The sequence below is a fragment of the Coenobita brevimanus genome, chromosome 46, assembly GCF_032717465.1.
Source record: "Coenobita brevimanus isolate Jiangsu-jjx chromosome 46, ASM3271746v2, whole genome shotgun sequence".
In the NCBI taxonomy this organism is placed as follows: Eukaryota; Metazoa; Arthropoda; class Malacostraca; order Decapoda; family Coenobitidae; genus Coenobita; species Coenobita brevimanus.
In genome coordinates this window covers 10,210,519-10,233,017 of record NC_136999.1, presented here as the reverse complement: position 1 = coordinate 10,233,017, position 22,499 = coordinate 10,210,519, and the positions used below count along the sequence as shown (strand labels likewise).

General features: G+C 45.4%; 1 protein-coding gene across 1 annotated transcript in view; it reads left to right on the top strand.

Moving 5' to 3' along the window:
* The first annotated feature begins 1,529 nt into the window (after positions 1 to 1,529).
* p130CAS (Serine_rich_CAS and FAT-like_CAS_C domain-containing protein p130CAS) overlaps positions 1,530 to 22,499 on the top strand; it is a 52,949-nt gene continuing 31,979 nt past the window's right edge. Inside the window, exon 1 of the mRNA XM_080271616.1 lies at positions 1,530 to 1,643. Coding sequence (XP_080127742.1) covers positions 1,530 to 1,643 — 114 coding nt within the window. The remainder of the gene's footprint in view (positions 1,644 to 22,499) is intronic.

Genomic DNA, 22,499 nt, shown 5'->3' with positions numbered 1-22,499 from the left:
CGCGAAAAATACGATAATAGTATTTTTATTCACGACAATAATTCACTTCTATGGAGACGAATACTATAAGAATTGGTTAGCATTCTATATCAATACGGCGTGTGAACAGCATCTTGATATCCTGCCGACATCATTCTGTCACTGTGCCCATGTTTCTTTTTTGTCTCTCTTTTTTTTCTTTCTTTCTTTTTACCCACGCTATAATGTTACCCAGCGGTGGTCAGGTGGTTAGGGAAGTTGTCTGCTGCCTGAAAGAACGAGTGCTCAAACCCAGGATGGAGCAGAATGCAATTTGTTCACATGAAATCATTAAAACAGACTATACAGAGCTTCCATAATGCTCACCAGTATGACATAAATACACCCCCTGCTAATACCATCGCGCCAGTTCTGAATGACACAGCCCAAGCATGTATTCAGTATGGACGGTGGGTATTGGCACGAAGGGGGTGACATTCTCTTTCTCTGCCCACATCCATACCTGCCAACCCACACCATTCTGTCATTGTGCCTAGGGTCAACACCTGCTTCCTTATTTGCCTACCAACACACCTGTCACTCACTTCCACGTAAATACCTACACGTTCTTGCAATCTCTGTCTCATACCCTTCCGTCTCTCTCTCTCTCTCTCTCTCCGTTCTTGCAATCTCTGTCTCACCCTTCCGCGTCTCTCTCTCTCTCTCTCTCTCTCTCTCTCTCTCTCTGACTAAAAACGAGTCTTCGGTCTGAAGGGGTAAGATAATAAGAGAAATGCTTTTCTTGAAATGTTTACAGTGGCGACTGAGAAGCGAGGAAGGCGTTAATTTTGTCTAGACGGTGATAATGAGAGAGAGAGAGAGAGAGAGAGAGAGAGAGAGAGAGAGAGAGAGAGAGATGGGAAGGGAAAATGAGTGCGTATGTGTAAAAAAAAAAAAGTAAGTGAATGTATGTGGGGGTTGTATATTTGTGTGTGTGTGTCTGTGTAATCGTGTGCGTGTGTTCTAATGTGTGTGCGTGAGAGAGTGCGTGAGTATGCGAGACGGTGTGGCGTGGGAACGACGTAATACTGCTGTGGTAGCGGAATGGCCTGTCAGTGCCTCCCTGTGCCAGATGTCTGCCTTGTGTCTCTGCTCCTGCTCTTGCTGTCTAACTCATTCACTCACCCACTCACTCACTTACTCACCCACTCACTCACTCACTCACTCACTCACTCACTTTACTTCATACCTTACCTAGCCCAACTTAACCTAACCTAACCTAACGTGTAATACTTCCGTGGTGGAGGGATGGCCGTGAGTGTGCCGCTTTGCCAGATGTCTGCCTTGTGTCTCTGCTCCTGCGCCTGCTGTCTCACGTATTCATCCAGCCTCCTTATGCTATGCCAAGGACGCACCTCTTAGCGATTTACTCTGCATATTACACTTCATTATCATCCTGCATGTTATTTATGAAAACTAGGTCGATATTAAAATGTTATAAATATCATACAAGAGAATATTGTAACATGCAAAATAAATCACTAAGGAAGAAATCTTATGCCATTTACACTATGGCCCCTGCACTCATCCTAGACGGGGAGGTGGTGGCTGAGTGGGTTAGAGAGCCGGGTAAGAGCGGCGGTAGAGGGAGCCGCGCTGTCAACATTGGTGGGTTTGAGTCTCTGGTATTTTCGTCGTGTAGGAGCTGTGGGTGACTCTACACTGAGTGACAAGCCAAATGGTTTCCTAAACACCAGGAAACCATTTACTACGCTGGGTGGTAACCATATAACCAAATTTTGGTGCCTGGTGGTTTACTGGGTAATTATTGCACTCCAATCGGATTGAGCCGGTGAAGGTTTATATCCAAGGGGTGGTTGGGATTGATTGCTCATGTAATGCCACTCAGGGATGAGTGAGGCTGGTCACTCTCATCTTAAATGTCTGGACCAACTGTCTAGCCCCGGGCTCCTACGCTCCTCATGGGGCAGTGTAGGATTGGATGATGGATGGATGGATGGAAGAAGCCTCCTTAGTATTTCCTCAACATCCTCCTAGTTACTTATTTTGCACGCTACATTTTACTATCCTCTTTTAGGTTTTTCATGTCTTACTACTTCATGCCATTTTAGTTTGGGCATACATTGCATAAACGACATAAGATAACGTTACCTATTTTTCTTGCTGTTGTGAAATGAGCCGCTCAGTCAATTCACACATCATTCAACCCCGAAATATTGCCTCCTTATCTCACGAATAACCATCAGGACATTTTTTTTTTTTTCTAGGTTTGCTTCAAATATGCCTGTCAAATAGGGTCGTACCTTTATCATGTGCTTCTCAGTACAAAATTCATCCAACCAGCTGGATCCTCTGTTAGTTCTTAGCCCCAGCAGCCTCCATACCTCGTTGTCAAACGCACTTATTTACGATCTCCATCCCACTTCTTGGTCTCATCCAACCTTCAGACTCACTCACATACCGTGTACCTTTTTCACCATTCTGTCTGCACCCATTCTTTACACTGATGTTTATATATGCCCTTAGTAATGGGTGATTATGAGTGTCCATAATTAATTGATGGACAGCTTTTTAGATGAGGAATGGCTGGTGTGGGAAATAAGTGTGTGATACCTTAATAGCAATTCATGGACCGTGTAAATTCTAATTTAAAAAAAAAGAAAAACACCTCTCCAAACGGCCCTACCTGCCACACTGCACACTGGCTCTCAAAAATTGCACCAAATGCTGTATATAGTGAAATGAAAGAGTGTGGGCAGTGAATGGTGTTGGAGTGAGCCCTTTGTGCGGGTGTGGCTTCAGATCCACCCCGGTATTGGTGTTATATGGAAGCCTCATTTATTTTTTATTTGATTTGATTGATTGAGTGATGGTTTTAAGGTTTGTTTAATTGACCGTGTGGAGAGGACAGAGAATGAGAGACTGACTAGAAGCGTGAATGTAAGTCAGGTGGAGGGGGAGAGCAGGAAGGGGAAGCCAAGGATGAAGGGATGGAGAGGAGATATTTGAGAGAGGGGTGTATGCGTTGGATGGAGGGCAGTCGAATGGCAGAAAACAGGACGTGCAGGCGATTTGTTTGTGACCACCTCATACGAGAGTAAGGTGTCTGGCAGTAGATGGACGAATAGAAAGATAGAATGAGTTTTATAGATAGCTAGATAGGTTGATAGATAGAGAGATAGATAGACAGATAGATAGATGGATATGGCTAGACAGATAGATAGATAGATTATGTAGATAGATAGATTAGATGGATAGATAGATAGAGATGGATAAATAGATAGAGATGGATAGATAGATAGATGTAGATATACTGAGAGTGAGACAGGAGCATTGGACTATTATGCTTTAAAAAAAATGAAGTCTTGCATAGTCAGAACAGTGTGTCAGAGCACGGTGTCAGACGTTTTAAGCTCATTTTAAGGGCGCGATCCTTCCGCCAGGTTAATGTAAAAATGTGTAGGTAACCACAATAAATAAAAATGAAGTGGCAATCGTCCATTACAAATTAGGGCCTAAGATTCTATTGCCATGATTAGAACTGTACCATACTTTCCACATCCCCTTTCCATTTATCACATCTTCCTTTCCTTGCGAGCTGCCATCTATGTTTCCTTCATCTCTTTCGCCACGTATTCCCTGCTTCCTTCATCTCTCACCACGTATTCTCTGCATCCTTCATCTCCTTCACCACGTATTCCCAGCTTTCCTCATCTTGTTCACCACGTATTCACAGCTTTCCTCATCTTTTTCACCACGTATTCCCTGCTTCCTCCATCTCTTTCACCATGTATTCTCTGCTTCCCTCATCTCTCACCACGTATTCCCTGCTTCCCTCATCTCTTTCACCACGTATTCCTTACTCTCCTCATCTCTTTCACCACTTATTCCCAGTTTCCTTCATCTTTTTCACCACGTATTCCCTGCTTCCCCCATCTCTTTCACCATGTATTCCCTGCTTCCCCCATCTCTTTCACCACGTATTCCCTGCTTCCTTCATCTCTTTCACCACATATTCCCTGCTTCCCCCATCTCTTTCACCACGTATTCCCTGCTTCCCTCATCTCTTTCACCACGTATTCCCAGCTTCCTTCATCTTTCACCACGTATTCCCTGCTTCCTTCATCTCTTTCACCATGTATTCTCTGCTTCCCTCATTTCTTTCACCACGTATTCTCTGCTTCCCTCATCTTTTTCACCACGTATTCCCTGCTTCCCTCATCTTTTTCACCACGTATTCTCTGCTTCCCTCATCATTTTCACCACGTATTCCTTGACTGTGTGCACCGTACGTAGAGTCACCAGCGCTCCAGGCTCCTCGATCGCTCTTATACAGCGTGTACACCTCGCCATTATTGATAACTAAACCCCCGCCCCACCCCGCCCCACCTCCCTGATCTCTCACCCTTACCTCCTTCCTCACCCTTACCCCTGTCACCACCTCCCCTATCCCTTCATCTACTCCCTCACCATTTCACCTCTCTCACCTTTACCTTTACCCCTCTCTCTCTCTCTCTCTCTCTCTCTCTCTCTCTCTCTCTCTCTCTCTCTCTCTCTCTCACACACACACACACACACACACACACACACACACACACACACACACACACACACACACACAGTACCATATAAGGGGTGCTGGACAGGCGTGTGTGTGTCGGTGCAGCTGGTCTGGTATGATGGTGGGGGCGGCAATGCTTTTACTTCTCACTGGTCAGACTGTCAAGCACAAGTAGTTTCCGTCTTGTCCCTGTTCACCCAACACTACAATTAGGGACCTGAGTGTAATATTGACTGTTCTTGGGGAAAATCGGGACATCAAAAGCTGAATGTCCGTCCTTATGACCCGTAAAAGGTGTGTGTGTGTGTGTGTGTGTGTGTGTGTGTGTGTGTGTGTGTGTGTGTGTGTGTGTTGTGATATGATGTCTCTCAGGGTCGCTTAGTCGGAGGTGCTGTGATAACACCTTGTACGGGGTGTTGGGAAAATAAACACCTAGAGTTTTTAATACAGAGCGTCGGGAAAAAAACACGTAACTTGGGAAGGACTAGTTCACCAGACATTAGAAATATATTTAGCTCCTCGACTCCACGCATATCCATGACCTTGATTGAATATATTGGTGTGTAAGAGTGAATATCCTGATGCTTGAGGTTGAGTGAGACTTACAGTGAGGTGAAAAGGGTTGAATATCTTGCTGAGTGAGGCTAAATATCTAGCTGAGTAAAACTTAAGATCTAGCTGAGTAAGGCTGAGTGAGAGTGAATATCTTGCTGAGTGAGGCTGAATATCTTGTTGAACGAGATTGAATATTTGCTGAGTGAGGCTGTATATCATCTTGAGTGAGGTTGACTGTTTAGCTGAGTGAGTTTGTCTTGCTGAGGGAGGTTTTGTAAGGTTGAAATATCCTACTGAGCAAGGAGACAGGTGGAGGTGGTAGTGATAGCGATGGTGGAGGTGGTGGTGGTGATGGTGGTGGTGATGGTGGTGGTAGTGATGGTGATACAGCGAGTAAAATACGACATGGTGTCACTCACATCAACCCGTGGGAATGAAAAAACACTTATTCTTCACGCTCATGCCGGGGTTCCACATAATGAGCGAAATTGCGGGTCCCGGCTGGAGAATGACCGCACAAGGCTGCCATCAAGCGAAAACCCGTCATAAACTTGACTCGTGAAATCGATAATGCCAACTTGCTAATATTGAAACTTGGGACGGCTTAGGTTTATCACAGGAACTTCATCAAAATGCTTTTCTGTTGGGCTGCACATCTTTACGTACTGGTGCCATGTATTTACGGTAGGTGGATTATAGGTGTTATGAATTATTTAATTTGTATGTATGCATGGCAGGATTGTATTATATCATATGTATGCATACAGTATATATACCTGTAGATATCACATACGTACATACCACACACGGTATATATATATAGCGTACATATCGGGGTCTCGGTACCATATAAGTGGTGTAAGTATTCTGTGTTCTCTCAGCTCGAGGTCATTTAGTAACTACACGCCTCTGTACTCTCGCCTTTGCCTTCAGCGGATGTCCTTCGTCGCTAAAAACATTATTTTCGTCACATCTAAACATTTGTCCTCATGCGCCACGGTCTCCCATACCGCCTCTCATACAACTTTGACAGCTTCACTCGTCTTATTTGTGAGAGAAGTTCTGAAAGTTGATTGAATGACAGTATGGGATGCGGAAGCAGATGTGGACAAAGTTTATAAGTGACAGAGATGAAGACAACTATGCGGAGTTGAATAGAGAGGTAGAGATTGACTGGGAAATTGTATGTGAGTGAGATGGTGGGGTAGGGGGAGACCGAGGAAGAGGTAGAGGGATAGGGTGGAGAGGTGTATGAATGAAAGTGATGCTGGTAGGAATGTTGCCTGATGGAGGAGGAGAGGGCGGCTTATAGGCTGTATGTTCATGGCCACCCCGTTCAGAAGGAAGGCGTCTTGCTATAGATAGATAGTCAGATAGATAGATAAACAAATAAACAGACAGACAGACAAACAGATAGATAAACGAAGGACAACCGCTTAACGCAGGAGTAGAGATATATACCGGGTATTACTCACAAACCTTGGCTTGCATTTACAAACAACCCTATGATCTTTTGTCTGTCGTAACTCCGGCTTGTTTACGTAGGAAGGACAAGGAGAGTGCAAAATCTTCCCTTGTCTCCTGTTCCCTTTGCCAAAACCTATATTAGTTACGAGAGGAAAATGCTCTAAAGTTATTCTGTCATCCAGGGAAGTCAAGGAAGACACAGAATCTAACTTTGTCTCATAGTCTTCTTGCCAAAACCGATCTTAGTTACGAGAGGAAAATGATTGTAAGGTATTATCCCCATGGCGGGCCAGTTAGTGCTTGATAGCCCGATTTCCTGAGCCTCCCGGACCCCCTATTGAGAAACGAGTACCGTATGTGTGGTGCAACAGGCGCCGGGAGGGGGGGAGGAAGTGGTTGAGATGCAGGCAGGTAGGCAGTGAGAGGGCAGGTAGACAGGTAGGTAGAATGAATGTTGGGTAGGCAGACAGGGTGATGGGAAGGAGGAAGGAAGACAAGGTGACGGGGAGGAGGATGGCAGACAGGGTGAGGGGAAGGAGGAAGGCAGACAGAGTGAAGAAAAGACAGGCAGGTAGAAGAGGGGAAGGAAGGGTAGGGGGAGGAGGAGGCAGGCAGGCAGATAGGCAGGACGAGGGAGAGGCAGGGTGATGGGTAGGAAGTCAAGCAGGTCGGGTGAAGGGTAGGCAGACATGGTGAGAAGGCAGACAGGTAGGTAGGTAGGTAGACCACCAGCCGAATACCGCACATACTTGATTCCCTCCCCCATACCTGCTTCTGCCCTCCTTAACGTCCCTCACCCTTCACCCCCTCTCTCCCTTACTTCTCTCTCTCTTGTACCCTTGCCTTCCCTATTCTATCCTTCACCCCATCCTCCTCTATCCCTTCTCTCTTCCTTATCCTCTACCTCACCCCATCATCCACTCTCTTCTGTACCCCTCCCTTCCGTCGTCTCTCCTTCACCACTTCACCTACCAGCTGCCCTCACCCTTCCCTCCGATCTCCCTTAGCTTCCTTCCCACATCAGTCTTCTTCATGTCTCTACCTTATCCCTCCCTCACTCCTTCGTTACCTTCCCTCCTTCCTCACTCCTTCACCTCCATCCTTCCCTCTCTCTCTGTCTCTCCCTCTCTCTTTCTTATTTCATGTTCACTGCTTTCTTGCTTCCTGCCATCACTTCTCTCTTACTTTTCTCATCCCGTTCTTTCCTTCTTCCTTTTCCTGTGCAGTCCTTTTCTAAAATTCCTGTAATTCTTCCACTTCTGTAACGCGATATTAAGTCCCTCTGTTGATATTAATGGTTGGCCATCTGGAAAGGCACGTAAGGTGTGTGTGGTCTGCAAGTTTATGTATCTCTGTGTAACTCCTCTGTATTTCTGTAACTCCTCCCATTGTTACCCCACCCTCCTCTCTCTCCTAGTGAGGTAGACTTCCCTTATATGGTATGTGTAGCCAAATTCACTATTCTCTCTCTCTCTCTCTCTCTCTCTCTCTCTCTCTCAACATCCTCTTTTGTTTTTCCTTCTCTTCCTCTCCACCACGACCCACTCTACCAATGGCATTTCCTTCACCCGCCCACACCCCTCCCCCCTCTCCCTCCCCCTCCCCCCATTCTCACCTCTACCTGCATCTAGGACCCCTCCCTCTCCCTCCCCCTCCTCTTTTCCCCCCAACCTCTCCCCCCCTTCTCCCCATTCCCCTTGTCTCCCTTCTTCTCCCCCCTCCCACTCACCTCTACCTGCGTCTAGGACCTAACCCCTCTTCTCCCCTCTTCAGTCTAAAGTCCTTCTGTCCCCATTAATGCTCGTGTGGCCAATAGGTGGTAATCTGGGGCTTCTTTCTCCTCTCCCCTCCCTCCCCTCACTCTTATCTCTGCCTGCAACAAGGACCTCCCCATCTCCTCCCCCTCTCCCCTTCCATCGTCTCCGTCTCAACTCCTTCCTGCCTCCCTCCTCCCCCCACCCTTTTTCATTCCTTCCTCTCAACCCCCATACACTTAAAGGCCGTATTCCTAGGGAGGGGGGAGGCAGGAGACTCAAGTACCTCTTCCTTAGCGATTTATTATTTCATGTTACAACTTTAATATATTTTGCACGTCACAAAAGTCTTATTAATATCGACTCAGGTTGCAGTATCACCATCATCATTGTCATCATCATCATCATCATCATCATCATCATCATTTTCCTCATCATCATCATCATTTTCCTCATCATCATCATTTTCCTCCTCCTCCTTCTCCTCCTCCTCCTTCTCATCATCATCATCATCATCATCATCATCATCTCGACCTTTATTCCCACCTACCCCAAATTTGAGAGTAGATTAAAAAAAATAAAAAGAACAAAAACTCTTCTATTCTCTCTCCCAGCCAGGATAGACCTCCCACCCTAGCGATTGGCAGTCCACTCCTCAGCTGTTGGGCTTCATACAGGAATATTTTAACGTGTCTGGTGCATTTATCAAGAAAATAAATAATGATGCTTTGGCCTTTGGAGTGGGACCAGGATTCCGGGAGCCAGAATGATATGTTAATGATTGTGTGACCCATTTAACTAATCATGGTGTTGATATTTCTCCATCTTTATCATTTTTTTTTCCTGGATCCTACCTCACTCCATCCTAAGGTGGGAAAATAGTTCACGATGATGATGATGATGTGTGGTGTGATGATGATGATGATGATGATGATGTGTGGTGTGATGATGATGATGATGATGATGATGTGTGATGATGATGATGATGATGATGATGTGTGGTGATGATGAAGATGTTGATGATGATGTGTGATGATGATTGTGATGATGATGATGATGTGTAATGATGATGATAATGATGATCATGATGTGCAGAGATAAACTGGTAAGGTCGAGGTGCTATAGGGAGTCTGCCAAGTCCACGGGGTCAAGTCCTTCACCGCCCACACCTCCAGACTCAGTCACTTGTTACTGACCTTCCCCCGCCGACCAACGCCCGCACTGGATGTCCTACTAAGAACTCTCGCACACTCACTCCCGCCCACACCACTTGTAGCCCTCCCCTTCCCCCTCCCCCTCCCCCTCCCCCCTCTTCCCCCTTCCCCCTTTCCCCATACACCCACCGCCGCTCATACTGCCTCTTACCTGCACCTGTTCACCGCCTGTCTCTCCACCTCACCTGGTTTCCACTACTCTTCGTATTCCCTTCTCCATAACGCTTACCTTAGTTCATGTATCTACTCTCTCTCTCTCTCTCTCTCTCTCTCTCTCTCTCTCTCTGTTCACTCACCCCCCCCCCATACTTGCTTCCACTCATATATCCACCTTTTCACATACCACCTGCTATCCACAAACATGCTACCCACACACCGCCCGTACTGTCTCTTATCTGCACCATTCTTTCGCCTTCATTTCCCTACCATCTGCTTGCCACAATACAACCCCCATCCACAGCACTTATTTCCACCCATATATCCACGTCGTCCCCAGTACCAACTGCTTTGCACAATTCTACCTATATCCATCTATGTACTCCCTTCGCTTCATACCACCCCTTCCACAACTTTGCCTGCTCCCACACCTCCCACACAACTGCCCCCACCCACACTTCCTCAGTATCCATCTCCCCTTTCGTACAACCTGTTTTCTACAACATTGCCTCCACCCACACTTTCGCCCACTCATATATCCCTCCCCTATTTATGCCACCTGCTTTCTAGAACACTTACATCCACCCATGTATCCACCTATATCCATGCCACTTGCTTTCCATAACACTGTCCCGACCTACAATTGCTTCCACTTATGTATCTATCTTTCGCCATGCCACCTGCTTTCCACGACACTTACTGCCACCCATGTATTCTCCTTCCTTTGTACCATCTGCTCTCCGCAACACTCACTTCCTCCCATGTATCCACCGTCCTCCAGGCCATCTGCTTCCTACAGCCTGTTTTATAGTGGTGATGCTGTGATGTATGGGAGAGCAGAACAGCAGGATATATCACGGAATCTGGCCAGAAATACCTCTCCACCTCCATATATCACACACGTACCTGTAATTACTATTATGCTACGAGGAGAGATCTTGTCGGCTAGAACGGGGATTAGGGGGATGGGGACGCAGATTTTCATTATACTGTACTTGCATTCCACAGTATTACACCTAATCATACATAATTCCACTCATTTATTTCCAGTACCAGCGACACTACCATATAAACACACTTGATCAGCTCACAGTGCACACTATCACCTAACCCCACCCCCACACGTTCTCTCTCTCTCTCTCTCTCTCTCTCTCTCTCTCTCTCTCTCCCACACCCAGAAACACACTTCCACCCACACACAACCAACCAATCCAGTTCCTAATAATGTCGCTTGCATTATTTTCCAGTCCAACAAGATTCGTAATTGGTCACTAGCCGGCCACCACGCTCTCCATCATCATCATCATCATCATCGTCGTCGTCGTCACCACCACCACCACCACCACCACACTAGCTTCCCACTACACCAAACAAACCCCACCGTCAGCCACCCACCACTCCGCCCACTCATTACCCGAACACCCTAATTATAGTGTTCACGCCCATGCTAGTTTGACCAATTGCAACCTACCGAGCAAGCAAGCGCAGTTATAACCCCGGTAATAACTAGGCTTCGGGTGGAGTAGTGTGGCATTATACCTTCTCGCTGAGTCGTTTTTATTAGGTTGGTTCCAAGCTTCTCTCTCGTCCTACTTTATTTTTTGGTCATTTCAGCAGTGTGCGCTGTTTTTTTTTTTTCTTTCCAGGATGATCATACTTGCTCTGTTTAAACCCTGCCCTAGTTTAACCAATGATAGACGCATTTAAACCCTGTCTAAGCCTGACCTAACACAGCCTCTAACATAAGCTCAGCCAATCCAGTCCAGACGTCTTAGCCTAACCAAACCCTAATAGCCGAATCTGACCTGACCTAACCTAACCTAACCTAGAAGCTCATAGAAAAGAAAAAAAAATGCCCAGCTCGATCCCGTCACAATCAGGTATAATGTGTGGACCAAATATAACTTGTTTCCTTGACAGGTTCAATATTCTCCCTTGTCGGCATTGTTCAGGAGTGTTGAAGAAATCCGATTGCAAAAAACAGGAAAAAAAATATAGCTGGGAAAGTTGCGTCCCCCTCCCCCAGCCCACACTGCTCCTCCTCCTCTTCCTTCTTCTCCTTCTCCTGGCCCACAAGATCTCTCCTCCTCCTCCTCCTCGTAGTCGTAGTAATTGCGTGTGTGAGTGATATATGGAGGGGGCGAGGTATTTTTAGCTACCTTCTGTGATGTACCTTGATGTTCTGCCTTCCCACACCGCAGCATAGCCACCAGCACATCATACACCTGTTCCTTCTGGTTTTTTGTTTTGTATTCATATTCATCATCAGTACACTACTATCTCTCTCTCTTTCTCTCTCTCTTTCTCTCTCTCTCTCTCTCTCTCTCTCTCTCTCACACACACACACACACACACACACACACACACACACACACACACACAGATCGTTCCACTTTTACTTCCTCTTAACATTATCACATCATTATCTCCACATCAACATTCTCCATTCCTTTACTTTCACCACCACAGCCAACGTGGGCATAATTATCACATTTCCCTCTTTTTTTTTTCCCCCTACTCGTTTACGCTACTCCCTTTGCTCATTTACTGTACATTAATTCCACAACAACATCTCTTCTCTCCATTCCCGCTTTCACCATTAACACCACCACAAACACCACCTTACCACCACAGCCTACGCACGGCACATGTTTCAGTCCCTGCATTTCCCCTCCTCATTTCTTCTGCTCCCTCTTTCACCACAGACATCATATCATATTCCCTTTCTACACCATTCATTATATTCCTTCTTTCATCTTCATCACCATCAACTACAACCACATCTCACCACCACAACCTCGTTTCAGCATAAATCATAGTCTCGCTTATTCTCCCCCCCCCCCTCTTAGTTCCGCTTCCACCTTTGTTCCTCCACCTTCATTGCTTCCAGCGTAGTACTCGTCTTCTCCTTTCTCGTTCACCATCAGTATCACCATCACCACCACACTTTGCATTTTAAATATTTCTACTTTCTCCCTCTCAGTTGTGTGTTTACCCCTTCCTCCACAGTTACTATATCACATACCTTCACTACCGGTATTTCATTCATCTCTTCCATCACAGTTTTCACTATCATCACCACCGCAACAACCTACATTTAGCGTTGGTAATGAAAATCTCGCTTCTTCCCCTCTCAGACCCACCCATGCTGTACCTCTGCTCCGTCGACCATCACCATCATCACATCTCACCACTGCATCACTCATCCTGTCCATCGTAACCATCACAGCCACAGCAGCCTACATAAATCAGTGTCATAACTTTTGCCTCCCCTCTCTTTTCTGCCTCTGTTTCCGATTGTTCTTTTATCACCATCACATCATCATAATCACGCAGTCCACAGCAGCGTTTAGTATTCTGAGTCTGGTATCGAAACACCTCTTCCTTACTGATTTGTTTTGCACGTTATACCTCTGTTTTCCCTAAGTATGCAGTTGATACAAACGCTGGGTGTATAAAAACGATGGAAGTAGCATAGAAGAGAAAGTTCGGATGTAATACTCAAAATAAACTACCAAGGAAGAGGTGGTTGGGAGACTCTTACTTCACATAATACCTTACGGGCCTTGTCGTAGATACCTCATTCATATTTTATCCCATAAGAAGCAACTTCGACAGGACAAGTAGCTTTTTTTTTTTTCCTTTCTATTCCTACCCCCTCCCACATACACAGCAACTTATCTTCATCGCGGGCTCATTACCGTTCTGCTTTCTCTCCCTTTCAGTCCTCTGTCCCGTTCACTTCTCTCTCCTCACAATTCTCTCTCCCTTTCACTTCTCTCTGCCTCGCAATTTTCTCTCCCTTTCACTTCTCTCTGCCTTTCAGTTCTCCCTCCCTTTTTAAATTCAGCCCCTTATGCTCTGGGCTTTCAAGAATAGTGTGGTTTATCTGAAAATAATAACTCAGGTCATTATACCGAAGCCTCAGAAGTGGATGAGAGCTATTGACCGGGACTGTACACGAAGCACACTGTACCGCAAAATTAAAGTCACCGGTTCGATTCTTTATTCTCGCTATTTTCAGACGCGTTTATTCAGGTAGGAGACATTTTCTGAGCTGGAGGAGTCTGATTTAACCTTCATTAACCCCGTCACTACTAGAGGTCTGTCCTGAGTTTGGCGAAATGTGCAAGGAATGTCGAAAATGAAAATACGTCGCCATATTGAAGAGGTTAAGTAACAGAGAGAGAGAGAGAGAGAGAGAGAGAGGGGTGGGGGAGGGGAGGCAGGGCTGGGTGAGAGGCACATCCTGTCTGTCCCGTGGCGTCTGTCCCGCGTGTTGTGTGCAGTACTGTGGGGAGTGACGGGAGCCAGACAGGGGACTGCGGCGGTACTTACGGTTGAGTAATGTCCGTGGCGCCGTGTGATGGCAGGGTGGCGGCAACACACATACACGTACACACGGATACACACACACACACACACACACACACACACACACACACACACACACACTTATTCTGTGTACTGTTACCCTCTTGTTTACGACACACTCAGACCCAGTCCATGTCATGCCCTTTGCACTGTTGTCCTCCCCATCTTCGTCATGTGGTCCACCTCATTTTCCCTCCTACTCCTCATGTTCCCTCCTACTCCTCATGTTCCCTCCTACTCCTCATTTTCCCTCCTACTCCTCATGTTCCCTCCTACTCCTCATGTTCCCTCCTACTCCTCATGTTCCCTCCTACTCCTCATTTTCCCTCCTACTCCTCATGTTCCCTCCTACTCCTCATTTTCCCTCCTACTCCTCATGTTCCCTCCTCCTGCTCCTCATGTTCCTTCCTGTTCCTCATGTTCCCTCCTACTCCTCATGTTCCCTCCTCCTGCTCCTCATGTTCCTTCCTGTTCCTCATGCTCCCTCCTACTCCTCATGTTCCCTCCTCCTACTCCTCATGTTCCTTCCTGTTCCTCATGTTCCCTCCTACTCCTCATGTTCCTACTCGTCATGTTCCCTCCTTCCTTCTCATGTCCCCCTGATTTCAAGGTTTAGTTTAATATGTTGTCTCTCTCTGCAAGCTTGAAAATTAATACAACTAGAAAAAAAAATTGCTATGTAAGCTAAAAAAAAAAAAAAAAATCTCTCTGCATCAGCTTAAAAAATCGTAATGACAAGTCTCCATCACAAGCCTGAAAAAAAAATCAAAATCAAAATAAGTCTCTCTTTTGGGTCTGCTTTAGATATTAACACAAAGTCTGTATGTGGAGTTAATTCATCCTTTTGAACAGTGTGTGGTGCAGTGAAACCAAGACGCAGGGCCCTCTCTCCACAAACCTGATAAAACCAAATCAAGTCCCTCTTTACAAGCATGACCCCCCCAAGAAAAATAAAATAAAATAAAAACCCTCACCAGTAAAAAAACAAAAGAAAGGCCAAGTAAGTTCCTCAGCACTAATAAAAAAAAAAAAAATATCCACCCAATTTCCCCTCTCTACACAACCTTGAAAAAACGCATGAAAACAAGTCACTCTGCGCGTCACAACACCTCTCACCGTCACTGGGCAGGAGACATTTACTAGTTGTCCCCTGTGCTGGCGGCCTAGCTCACAGGGAGGAGAGATGATGGTGCAGATGCAAAGGTGAAAAAGAAGGAAAAGGATGATGACGAAACAAGAGGAGGAAAAAGAAGATGGGGTGGAGCTGTTAGAAGAGAGAGAGAGAGAGAGAGAGAGAGATGGTGCGAATGCAAAGGAAGAAGGGAAGAGATGGTGAAAAAGAAGGGAAGATGATGACGAAACAAGAGGAGGAAAAGAAGGAGAAGGGGGTGGAGCTGTTAGGAGAGAGAGAGAGAGAGAGAAGGTGAAGGAAAGAGAAGATAGGATGATGAAGAAGAAAATGAAGAGAGATAGGAGGTGGGGTGAAACTGTTAAATGGCGAAGACGAAGAAGAATGAGAAGAAGAAGAAAAGATCCGATGCAACTGTCACAGAAGAAAAACGACTATAAGAAAAACGACCATTTCTCCAGGTCTCTCTCAGGGCGCCTCAGGATGAAAGAGACACTGGCTACTTGTTCCCTTTGGAGGCGGCCCAGCTCACAGGGAGAGAGAGAGATAAGGGGGCCGCTTTTGTCACTGATAACTCCAACCTCAAGGGCTGCTGTAGGGGTGAGGGGTGAAGAGGAGAGAGAGAGAGAAGAGGTAGGGTGAGGCTGGATGAGGGGTGAGGAGAGAGAAAGTAAGAGAGAAGAGGAGGGGTGAGGCAGGGTGAAGAGTGAGGAGAGAGAAGGTGAGAGGGAAGAGGATGGGTGAGGCTGGGTGAAGGGTGGGGAGAAAGAAAAAGAGAAGAGGAAGGATGAGATTGGGTGAGGGGTGAGGAGCGAGAAAGTGAGAGAAGAGGGGGGTGAAGGATGAGGAGAGAGAAGAGGGTAGGAGGGGAGAAGAGGGGAGGAAGGGCAAAAGTGAAGGGTGGCACTGGGGTGAGAGGGAAGAAGAGGGAAGATTGAATGAAGCGGTTAGAAACTTTGAGAAGAGGAAGATGAAGAGAAGAGGAGGGGGACTTAGAGTAGCTGAAAATACTTGAGTAGAGAAAGAAAAAGAGTGGAGAGGAAGGGAGACTAAGAGGAAAAGAGAGAAGAATGGGAGAGAGGAGATGAGTAGCAACTGTGAGAGGAGAAGAATAAAGAAAAATACATTAGAGGGGACAGGATAAGAATAAAGGAGAGATGGCAAGCAAACGTGAGAAATGAAGGAAGACAAGAGGTGAGGAGGAGATAGAGGAGGAGATGGGAGGAGAGGTGTGGAGAGAACGGAAAAGAGAGGAGAGAGAACTATGAAGAGAGATGACAGTGAAAAGGGAAAAAGGAGGAATGTGGCTGCATAAGTGAAAGGGAGGGGATGAAAGTTGATGGCAGGTGAAAGGAGTTAATGAATGGAAAGGCGCAGGATTACAGGCATGAATAAAAGAGGAAAAATGTAAAGGAATATATGTGTAATTATTTCTCTCTCTCTCTCTCTCTCTCTCTCAAGCAGCTGACTCATATCCCTAATAATATGTCTTGTGTTTTGACATGAGCATCGCAAAAATCTTTGAACTGAATCATTCCTTTGGCTGCCGAGAGAGAGAGAGAGAGAGGGAGAGAGAGAGAGAGAGAGAGAGTAACCCATGTTATGTGCATCTCTATACATACCGCTTTCTTTTATTTTGCCCCCATTTTTTTTTTTTTTTTTTTTTTTTTTTTTCCTACTTCTGATTTTCTCACACATTAATTTACCCTGTTCAGCCATTAAAAAAAAAAAAAATTACAAATCAGTTGGCCCACTGAAGTACTTTATTTCAATACCGCTGTACATGTACTCTTCTGGTCAGCTCTGAAACTGCTTTCTTTAATCTGTACTTCCTTCTTTCTTTGACCTCCAGTCTTTTAAATGCAGTGTGTTCAGGCGTCTCGAAAGGAACGAAGCGTGATGTATGCTCCTTTTTTTTTTTTTTTTTTTTTTTTTTTTTTGACAACTTTCTGTAAGCCTTCAGACTGTGGTTCTGTCATTTTGTATAAGAATTAATATTATTTAACTTACTACATACAAGAATAAATATTAACTTACAACATACATACATACAAGTTCAGGGATTGAGCCTGAGAGAGTTGGAGAAAGGAGAGGATATGAGTGGAGGGAGATAGTGTGGGAAGAGGGTGCTTGAGGACGAGTGCTGGAAGGAGAGGATAGGAGACCAACCACATTTCCAGGAATCATTAGCCTAAACACACACAGAGATAACCACGATAGTTTAGTGAGTATGGAGAGAGAAGCAGTGAGCGAGTTAGTGATCTAGTCGGGGAGAGGAAGTTGGGTGAAGGTGAGAGTGAGAGGGAAGGAGAAAAAAGAAGAGAGGAAAGAGGAAGGGCGGGGAAAGGACTGAGAGTGTTTTGGGAAAGAAAGGAAATGAATGGAAAGAGTGAGGGGAGAGGAAATGAGAGAGTGAGAGAAGAGAGTGCTTGAGGACGAGTGCTGGAAAGAGAGGAAAAGAGACAACCACACACTTCCAGGAACCATTAGCCAGAGAAGCACACAGAGAACCACAATAGGGAGAATATTTTTAAAAGGGTACGAAAAAAACAGTGTCCATGTATTCCTTTTGTGATACATAAGAGGGGCAAATTTTTCTTGAAACATCATTTGTCCTTCCAATCATGTCGTGAAAGTGATTATAGAACCAGCCTTAAGCTCTTTTCACATGATGTTGATAATGATGCTGGTGGTGATGGTGATGTTGGTGGTGATGATGATGGTGGTGGTGGTGTATTACTTTCATGCCAAGAAAATCAGCTAATAGGGAGAGGAGGAAAACGATAAATCACCCTCTCCTTTATGCTCGCCCCACTAAATTAGGAAATATAAACACGAGGGAGAGAGAGAGAGAGAGAGAGTTCAGAAGAATGGTGGGTTGTTGGGCGTGGTTAGGAACATCACACACTGGTTGTAAGACTGAGATCCCACGTAGGCAACACACCACCACCACCATCTCCACCACCACCATCTCCACCACCACCACTACGATCTCCACCACCACCACCATCTCCACCATCTCCACCACCACCTCCACCACCACCACCTCCACCACCACCACCACCACCATCACCACCACCACCACCTCTATCCCTGACCAGTTGATCTCTAAAGGACCTGAACACCTCAAACGGAAACCTGTAGAAGTTTACCAGAAGACGAAGCAAAAACAAAACAAAAACAAGAAATGGAGACGTAAAAAGGGAGCCATCACGGATCCTATGCCTGAGACCCAAGACCGGAACGTATTACCGAATATGGATGACGGGAGATCTTCAGATAAATACAAAAGGCGAAGAACAAGCATGTGGATGATGAGACTGTGTTTATATTGTGGCGTTTGTGTTGTTGGCTGTGTAAGTGGACGGTATCTGTGTGTGTGTGTGTGTGTGTGTGTGTGTGTGTGTGTGTGTGTGTGTGTGTGTGTGTGTGTGTGTGCGCGCGTGGGCGGTATCAGTGTCTGTGCATATACCAACTTGGAGGAGTCTTGGAGGTTTTATTACACTCATCCTTACTATTATGTTAGCTGAAGATAAACACTGACTGCAGCGTGATGGGAGGGCAAGTGTGTGTGTGTGTGTGTGTGTGTGTGTGTGTGTGTGTGTGTGTGTGTGTGTGTGTGTCTGTCTGTCTGTCTGTGTTTTAATTCTAGGGTAGTGTATATTCCATGCTTCCTAGGACAGTAAATGAATATATGGGCAGTGATCACAATATGTTTTCTCGTGTACAGTTCTTTTTGTCCCCAGGTTCAGCTAATTAACATCCCATATTAAATAATAGGTTAACTTTGTATAGTATTTATATCAGAGTATAGGGTGAGTGAGAGCACGGCCACACCAACCAGAAACAAAGTTATTAATCCCTCTTAACACGATGGCATATTTTGCATAGATTTTTATTTATTTATTTATTTATTTATTTTTTTTATCTGCCGATTTTATTCAGGAGAAGGACAGTGGCGGATCCAGCCCAGCCTAATTTGGTGGGTGGTGGGGGCAGATTATTTAAAACGGGGGCACCCATAAAACCTTTTTTCTTGTTTGTTTGTTTTTCACGGTACATTTTGTCTATAAAACGACTTAGGTGTACCTGACTACAAATGTGTAATAACATGAAAATAATTAGGAAATTTGAAAACTTTGCGTAATCACAAGATTATGTATTACATTGGAAATTAATTAGTTTTGTTGAATAATTTATAGTCCGGTATCAACCGAATAAGCAAATATACGCATGAAACCCAGTTCCCACCCCATACCAAGACACTTAGGAAAGATCGAAACTTAATGTACCGGTAAGTTAAGTAATACGATAGTTGAAGGAGTCAAAGGGATTATTTCTCATCATATGCAGCCATCGACTCAACGATTTTAGATAAAAATATGAGCTTTTTCTTAGCGAAACTAAATTTTATATTCATATTTTTAAAGTTGCCTGTTATGTATCGTATATTCACATTAACTGTTTTTTTTTTTTTTTCCTAGAGTCACAGACATAGTATCGAGGCCTCAAAACTGCTTCTTTCGAGGAAGTAAGAATGAAGTGTGGAGTGAGAAATAAAAGAATTGATTTAAGGAGTATGAGATGAAAGGAAACAGAGTAAGCGTGGAAAGAGTGTGAGAGAGAAAGTGAGCGAGGAGTGAGACGGGAGAGGGCCGAGGAGTGAGCTAGTGAGTGTGTGTGGCGCCATGGGACGTGAGGAACAAGGGGCATCACACACAAGACTCTGCTAACTACTCCACCATGAGACACCTCGGCGCCTCCCTTCCTGCCCTGCACCACCCCAACCCTGCCTTCTCACCACCTCCCTGCAGCCATCCCTCACCCTGCCTTCTCACCAACTCCCTGCTGCCATCCCTCACTCTGCCTCCCTCCTTCATGCCCTGCCTCACCCGTGTCTCCCACCTTGCTGCCATGTCTCACCCCTGCCTCCCTCCCTCCTGCCCTCTCACCCTTGTCTTCTTCCCTCTTCCCTTGCCACACTCAAGCCTCCCTTCTTGTTGCCCTGCCTCACTTCTGCTCCCTCCTTGCTACCTTGTGTCATCCCTGCTTTTGTGCCTGTTCCCTGCCTCCCTTCTTGCTGTTCTTCGTCTCCCTTGCCTTACTTCTGCCTTGCCTCACTTCTGCCTTGCCTCCCTCTCTCTCCCCCTCTCTTCTCCCTCCTTCCCTTTTGCTCTCTGCTGCCTTGTCATCCTCCCTGTTACTCTTTCTGATCTGCATCTCTCTCTCTATCCCTCTGTTCAGCCACCCTCCATCTCGCCCTGCCCTGCCATTCCCTCCCTGTCTTGTGCCCAGTCTCTCATACCTAGTTATACTGGTTCATTCACACCCAGCTCCCCTTCCCTGCTGCCGTGCCATCCCATAGGTACCCCTGTTTCTCTAGTACCCTGCATTCCTCTGCTTCTCCCATGCCCAGGCCACCCTGTCTCACTCATGCCTTGCCTCCCCTGGCTTAAACCCTGTCTCCTCTACGTATCCCATACACAGCTTTCCCTGCCTTAACTAACACTGCCTCCATTACCTATTCCATGCCCATTGCCCAGTCCTTTGTACTACACTCAGACTCTACCTGTTCCATTCCTAGCGCACTTTTTCATTCAGACTCTGCCTCTCCTTGCCAAACCCACAGTTAGCTTCCTTGTAATTTTCCTACCTCTACACCTATCCTGTGCCTAGCCTGCCCTTCCTGTATCACTTAATATGCTTTCTCTGCCCTTCCTATCCATTGCCTAGTCCCCCTCACCTCACTTATGTCCAGTCTACCCCTAGCCCTTTCCTGCCTCCCTGGATCATCCCTGCCTCTCTCATATCCTTCCTCCCTACTCCTCCCCTACGCTAGCCCACCCTAACCCTGCCTCACCCTTGCTAAGACACTCTTGCCTCAGTAATTCATATCCCTTCTCCCTGCCTCCCTTAACTCACTTCCGCTTAAGCTTACCCACACCCTGACTCACTATTATCCTACCTCACTCACACTGCCTCACTTCAACCCTAACTCACCATCACCCCTCCTGACTCTCATCTTAGTTCACTCACACCCTGCCTCACATCTATCCTAGCTTACCCTCACCCTGCCTCACCCTTGCCTAAACACTCCATCCTCAGTATCACCCTGAAGGCTAGTGTCAACAAGCAGCATCTTGTCTCTCGTCTCGTGTTAAACTTAAGTGTCGCCTCCAGAGATTTGTTAATTTGTCCTCTCTTACTTTTTATTAGTCCTTGCTTCTTTATTCTTATCTGTTAATTTGTTATCTGTGTTATGAGTCCCTGCTTCTTTACTCTTATCTGTTATCTGTATTAGTGTTATTAGTCCCTCTTTCTTCCTTCTTATTGGTTGGTTGGTTTTTACTGTTGTTACCTCCGCCAAGGAGGTTATGTTTTCACCCCTGTCCGTTCCGTTTGTTTGTTTGTTGGTTGGTTTGTGAGCAAGATTCCACAAAAACTACTGGACGGAGAATTTCTACGAAACTTGGTAGAAGAATGGGCCTTGGCCCAGAATAGACTTCATTAAATTTTGATATGGATCTGTATAAAGGCGCGGATCCAGGATTTTTTATTTTCACTTTCTTTAACATTGCGAGATGGGGTGTTTTTCGACATTTTCGTAAATTTTTCAGTGAGTATTGCATGGATCTTGATGGGAAAAAAAAAAAATCAGGCATATTTAGGATGTTGGTATCTGTGAATGTGTAGTTTGGCGCGGATCCATATAAAATTCCGGATCTAGCGGATTTAAATATTCTTTTATAGAGGGGTAGTCTTTTTCCAAATTGGATTAGACTTGATTGAATTAAAAGGAATTGCATGTTGGGCCTTGGCGGAGGTATGCGCTCTGCTGAGTGCCATTATAGTTAATTCTTCTTTCTTCCCTCTGATCTGTTCATATGTCCTCTTTACTACTTTTATTACTTCCTGCTCCCCCTCTCTTATGGTAATTTGTTCTCTTTACTGCCTTTATTATTCCCTGCTTGTCACTCTTACCTGTAAATTTATTCAATTATTGCTTTTGTTAGTCATTCCATCTTTCCTCTTACTCGCTTATTTCTCTTTACCACTTTTAATACCACTTGCTTCTTCCCACTTATTTGTTAATTTATTCTCTTTATTAATTTTATTTGTCTTTACCACTTTTATTCCTACTTGCCTCTTCGCTCTTGTCACTTCATTTGTCCGTACTACTTTTATTACTCCCTGCTTCTCCCTCTTATCGGTAAATTAGTTCTCTTTATTTTATTAGTCATTGCTTTCTTTCTCATAACTTCCTTATTCCGAGGACGTCCTTTATTATAATCTGGCTATCTTCAGACGAT